Here is a 5937-nt window from a genome sequence, read left to right on the forward strand (position 1 = left end):
GGAAGAGGAAGATGAAGAGGGGAAGAGGAAGAGGGGAAGAGGAAGGGGAAGGGGACAAGGAAGAGGAAGAGGAAGATGAAGGCTTCCAGCCTGCTCAGCTGTGGGTGGCTGAGCCAAAGGCAGCCCCATCCCCGTGGATCCACGCCCCGTGTGCCCCATCCTCTCCCGCCTGTGTCCTCTCTGCAGCCAAGGCTGGCATGGGGAAGGAAGGAAGGAAGGAGTGGTGCAAATCCCACATTTCCTCTGGCAAATGCCACTGTGGAGGGTCAGGGCTGGCACTGAGCGAGGCAGAGAGAGGGCACAGCAGGACACCCGCAAATGCCAACCGTGGGAGCTCCGGCTTGGAAAAACCATCACTGTGCCCTCTGCTCATGCAGGATGACACCGAAACTATGGCAGGGAGACATTAAAAATGTATGGATGAGCTGTGTGGCAAAGGCCAGCAGGCTTTGGAGTGTTCTGTACAGCTGCTCCGGGGGCCAGAGTGTTCCTCAGCAAAGGTGAAGCTATTTGCAGCCTCCGAGCCTCAGAGATGAACCAGCATCACCCTGACCCCCTCCCAGGACCTGCTCAGGGAGGTGTGAGGAGCAGGGAAGTGCAGAACAAGGTTTGGAGGAGAAAAGAGCAAACCTGAGCTCAGCCTGAACCTGGTCAGCTCCCATTAAGCTGTGCCTCCCTCAGGGAATGTGAGCTCTCAGTGGGTGTTAATTCACCTGGGCTGGATGTGGAGGAGTTTGAAGACCTCTCTGTGCCCTGAGGCAGGAGAAGTGAAGCCTTAGACAAGCATGACTGGGCTGCCAAGCTACTTTTATTCCAGTTATCCAGCCTATCCTTCCAGTCAAGCAGCAGAATTGTTCCAAGGAGCGGAGAGAGGGATGACTTGTAGAGCTCATGCAAAATTAATCCCATTTATTCCACTAGTGCCTAACCCCAGCTGCAAATAATCAGAGAAGAGGATTCCTGTAATGACAAACCAATATCTGAGTCTGCTGAGTAAAATTTTGGGGAGCTCTTTCTGAGGTGGTGGGAAGGGAGAGACACAGAGCACCTCGCTCAGGCTGCTGCCCTCAGACACCTCTGGAATGTTTCTGCTCCTCCCTGAAGCAGAGGAAAATAACCTCCTCACGTGCACAGAGATGCCTAAAATTAGCTGCTGTGCTATTCTGGGGTGGATTTTACAAGCCCAGAGTGGGTATTTGTTGCCTGTGTTGTTTTCCATCAGGCAAGATCCAGGCCAGATTTGTAGGGAATGAGTCTGAGATTCCTGACAGCCCCTGTGCTGAGGATCCTGTTTTCCTTCATTAGCATATTATGCCCTTGATCCAGCAAAGTGCTTTGGCACATGATTAGGTTTCAATGAGCCTGTTGGAGCTCAGGCTGAAGCATGTACAGAAGTGCTCTAATGAACTCAGGCCCAAGGACAGTGCCTCTTAAATTCCCTCAGCTCCATCCATCAGCTGCAGTCCTCAAACATTGCCTGAAAATGCTTTTTGCCTCCTCTCTCAGCCTGAAACCTCATTTTCACCAAGATAATGTGAGACAGATACCTGTGGCTGTCTGGGGGAAAAGAGTTATTTTTAGCAGTTGAAATAGGAAATTAATACAAATGAAGCTTCCAGTGCTGCTCTTGTCATCCTGTTTGACGAGCTGATTCACAATTAAGCCAGGGTAACAGGGAGTCAATATTGGCCTGATGACCTCAGTGATGTTTATAAGGTCAAATCCATGGTTTAAACCCTGCTCAAGCTTCCCTGTGGATCAGCCTTTCCTGACAGCTCCAAAAGGGCTGTTCTGAGCTCAGCTTTGGGGTTTCAGCTGGGATGAACCTGGGCTGAACCTGGGGAGCTGCACAGACTGATGGAGCAACAGCAAGGGGAATCTTGAGGGAGATTTTCAAGACCAAAATCAGCAGAGAAATGGACTCAGCTGATGGTCCAGGATATAAAAAGTTCACCCTACAAGGTCTGCAGAAGGCAGAGTGATGGCTGAGGTGTCACTGACCCCCTGTACACACCTGGGACTGACCAGCAGAGGAGCAAAAAGAACTGTTAAATCTGGAAATCAGCGCTGGCCGAGAGCAAGGATTGGCAGGGAACCAGAAACGCTTTCACCATCAGAGGAGGAGGAAGCTGTCCCCGATAACAGGGCCAGAACAAACAAATAAATAAATAAAATTCTGTTTGGAAATCAAACATAATCTGATGATGAGCAGGACTGAGGTGGTGCCTTGGTTTGGGTGCAGTCCAAGGTCTGGACTCGGCACCTGCCACACGTAAGGCTGGAAGGACTCCGGGTACCCCAGCCAAGGATGAGCTCAGACACCTGGAGTGTCAAACCCTGGGCTGAACACTCTGTGCAGCCTGAGCAGCCCTGCCTGCCCTCCCTCCCCTCCCCTCTTTACCCTGCCAGCATGCCCAGCACTCATTTCCAGCCACAAGAACTGCAGTTCCTACACAGATCCTCATCCCCATGGGTGGCAGATCTGAACCCCAAAATTCCAGAAGATTCTGCAGGGAGATTTCTCCTGAAGATGCTGTAATTTGTGTACACACAAATACAGCTGATCCCTTGCAACACCTCATCATTTCCATAGGTGAATTCCACGTCTGCACCTTGGAAAATCCAAGCACAATTACCTCCTTGACACATTGTGCTGCTTCCTCTGCTGCCAGGGAGAAACCAGGAGCTGCAGTTTTTCCCCATCACGAAGCCAGGGTTATAATGCCAGCTGAGGGAATTTCAGGATTTCAGGACTGAAATCCTTCCTGGGAAGCTGGAAGCTCTGCTCTGCAGTTGTTTTCACCTCCAGGGATTATCAGTTCAGCCTCTGTCAAGATCAGATGTCTGGCACTAAGAGCCTATTCCTTATTTTGGGGTTTTTCATATAGGTTAGCGTGGGAGTGAGATGCAGCCAGATTAGCAGGCAGGTAACATATCCCACAACACATGCCCAGAAATCCTGCTCCTCCCTCACTCCTGATCCATTGGCAGCCAGAGAGCTGCATTAAAAAAAAAACCAACAACCCCACTGAGCACTTCCACCCTCCTGATGTTATCCCAGGTCTCCCATTCCCAACTCCTGCCCATCAGTGGGGGGCATTGGGTCAAATCCTGATTGTTTAGAGTGGATGAAGAGTTCTGGGAACCCCTCTGAGCTGTTCATAAATCCTGCTGCCTCTCAGGAGCAAATGCACCCAGGGCATTATTGCTGTGAGAAAGAAAACTTGAGTTGGGAGAATTTTTAGCAGCCTCTGACAACCCAAAGAATTGTTTTAGGGCTGAATGTTTCCTGGCTGGCTTTATTGTCCTCAGCACATGGGGAAATCAGTTAAGTGGAGGTTTAATATTGTTAGAGGGAATTAATACAGCAGCTTCCCCCAAAGCAGCAGGATGAAAATTCTTTTGTCATGCACGGCACAGGCCAATATAGCATTAGGGGATGGGGTTTAATTATATATCCTGCACAGGAGCCAGCTCATATTTGCAAGGGAAGAGCACAATTTCACATGAAACAGCATTTCTTCACTGAAATCTATTATCTGGAAAATCTCTTGTTATTGGGGATGTTTCCCTAATGAGATTCTTTGATCTTTTTGGACAGCAGACTATTAAAAACTAATCAAGAGGATGTCAATGATAGGAAGAAAACCACTGAGTGTCATCTCTGTGCTACCTGCTGGCGACAGCTTGTGAGGTTTTACTTGACCTTTTTAATACCTCCTTGCCTAGGAAAGCTTGGCTTTGGGCTTTTAATTCTCTCTCCTCTCCTGTTGCTGAGTCTGCTTTGAAACCCCTTGTGCCAAAGGAATGAAAAAAAGGGAATATTTTTCTATTTTTTCAATTTTTTTATTTTTTTTTAGAGATATGGTTCAATATTGGTGCTTTGATCTCAGCAGTTTCCCCCTGACCTTAGGCCAGGCTTTCCTCCCAGAAAACACTAAAGAGATTTCTCCTCCTGCCTGCAGCAGATTATTCCCCACAACACACACAGGGACAACCACAGCATGGAAAAGCCATCCCAGGGGGGTCTTCCCTGGAAACCAAGGCTCAGCTCAGGTTTTTACCCCACCAAACCAGACCAGTTTTGCCAGAAGGGGCCAAGCTTTACCTTTTCTAGGAGTTGTCTCAGCTGCTTTGTCCTGGCATCACGCGAGCACATCGTCTGCTGAGGTGCCACCACTGTGCATATACAACGTCCCTCGCTGTCCTGGGCAGAGCTGTAGACCTGCCAGCTTTCCTCTGGGTTGGTAGGCAACACCTAATTAACACAGGGAAAGATGGGTTAATTAAGCAGGGGAGGCCTGGCAGGGCTGTGGGAGGTGAAGGAGTGCAGGAAGCAGGATGGACGTGGCAGAGTGGAGGCTCCTCCGAGGGCCCAGCTGGCAAAATTCACTTGGAATGCAAAAATATGGATTGGGGACGAATCAAAGAAGGGTCTGAAAAGGAGAGCAAGAGCTGAAAACAGGAAGGCAACGCCAGTGGGAAAGCGTGGACACACGGAAAGCCGCGGACAGCGAGAATTCCGGTGCTGGCCAGCGCTGAGCACAGCGGGGTGGGGACCCCTGCCCTGCTGTGGGGACAGAGCACTTGGCTTGTCCTTAGTGCCGGGAGAGGGACGTGCCCGAGCCCCCAGGGAGGGCACAGAGCCCTGCTGAGGCTGAGCACTGCTCCCTGCTCTGCAGAGCAGCCGGGGATCATCAGCTCTGCTCAGCGCACTGACACCGAGAGCTGCGTTTGCCCCTTTGCTCTGCCAGGGTCCCCGGGGGTGAGGAGTTTCCCCAGACACCTCTGCCCTCCATCCCAGGCAGGGAGAGCCCCGAGCCCTGCGCAGAATTCCAGCAGGGATGGATGGGATGCAGTCCTCTGAGCTTCCAGGACACGCCAGGGAAGGGAGCCCAGCCCCAAACCCAGAGCGCTCCCCTCGTGCTCTCCAAACCTCTCTGGTCTTAATTTTCCTTTGATCTCACGGCATGAGCCATTACTTAATCGCAGCCCAGCCTTGGAGCACTTTGAAGGTGCCACCGTGTCCCTAAAACGTTCTCTCCACCGTTTCACTACAGAACAAATCACCTTGCAAATGCCCACGTTGGCAGACATGCCCTGGCAGACGCGCAATTGGATTCCTTGGCTAAAACAACCGGGGGAAAAAAAAATAAATAAATGGATCTCATAAACCCTGACAAGGTGGAAAAAAATAAATAAAAATCCCAGCTTCATTGGCTCAGCAGCACAAGCACTACACGGAACACTCTGGGAACAGCAGAGCTGCACTGGCGGAGCTCCGTCAGAAGGCAAGAGCCTGCAGCCTGCAGGACAAAGGTGCCCGATTTTCCCTGCTCAGGGCAGACAGACAGACAGACAGACCGGAATGATTTTCCCAGCCATTCCCAAAATGGGAAGCTCAGGCACAGCCCCAGCCCTCCAGCAGAGCAGGGACAGGGGACGTCCAGCCCCACACGGCGATTTCTGCCCGGCTGCATCTCCATCCCACCGAGGACGGACGGGGCAGGGAGGGAGCGCAGGAGCCTCCCGGGACTCGCAGCCGCTCTCCCGGCGGCGTTCGCAGCGGCGGCGAGGGAAACTTTGCACCGCTTTGGCCGCAGGGACCATGGGGAAGGCGACCCGGGTCGCCCCCGGCCATGAACGAGGGATGGCTGAACTAGAGGAGAGGAGGGCAGAGGGAGAGATGCTCCCTGCACCGTTACCCCCATCCCCGCTCCTGCACCACCGCGGGGACGCTTGGCCGCGATGTCCCCGAGGGGCGGCGATCCTGCCCCTCCCCGGGGCGCTGCGGCTCCTGCAGGGACACCCTGCCGGCCACGGGGACACCTGGGCAGGGAGAGATGCGACAACCCGGGAGACACCCGGGCGGGGAGGGACTGGGCGGCAGCGGGGAGCAGCCGCAGGGATGCTCCGGGAGGCTGGGATGCTCCGGGA

The 5937-nt window shown here is 52.8% G+C and overlaps 1 protein-coding gene across 1 annotated transcript in view; it reads right to left on the bottom strand.

The window, feature by feature from the left end:
* OLFM1 (olfactomedin 1) overlaps positions 1–5937 on the bottom strand; it is a 36273-nt gene that overhangs the window by 15289 nt on the left and 15047 nt on the right. Inside the window, exon 2 of the mRNA XM_015645040.1 lies at positions 4109–4258. Within this exon, the coding sequence (XP_015500526.1) occupies positions 4109–4258 (150 nt within the window). The remainder of the gene's footprint in view (positions 1–4108; positions 4259–5937) is intronic.

This window comes from Parus major, chromosome 17 (assembly GCF_001522545.3).
Source record: "Parus major isolate Abel chromosome 17, Parus_major1.1, whole genome shotgun sequence".
Taxonomy (NCBI): Eukaryota; Metazoa; Chordata; class Aves; order Passeriformes; family Paridae; genus Parus; species Parus major.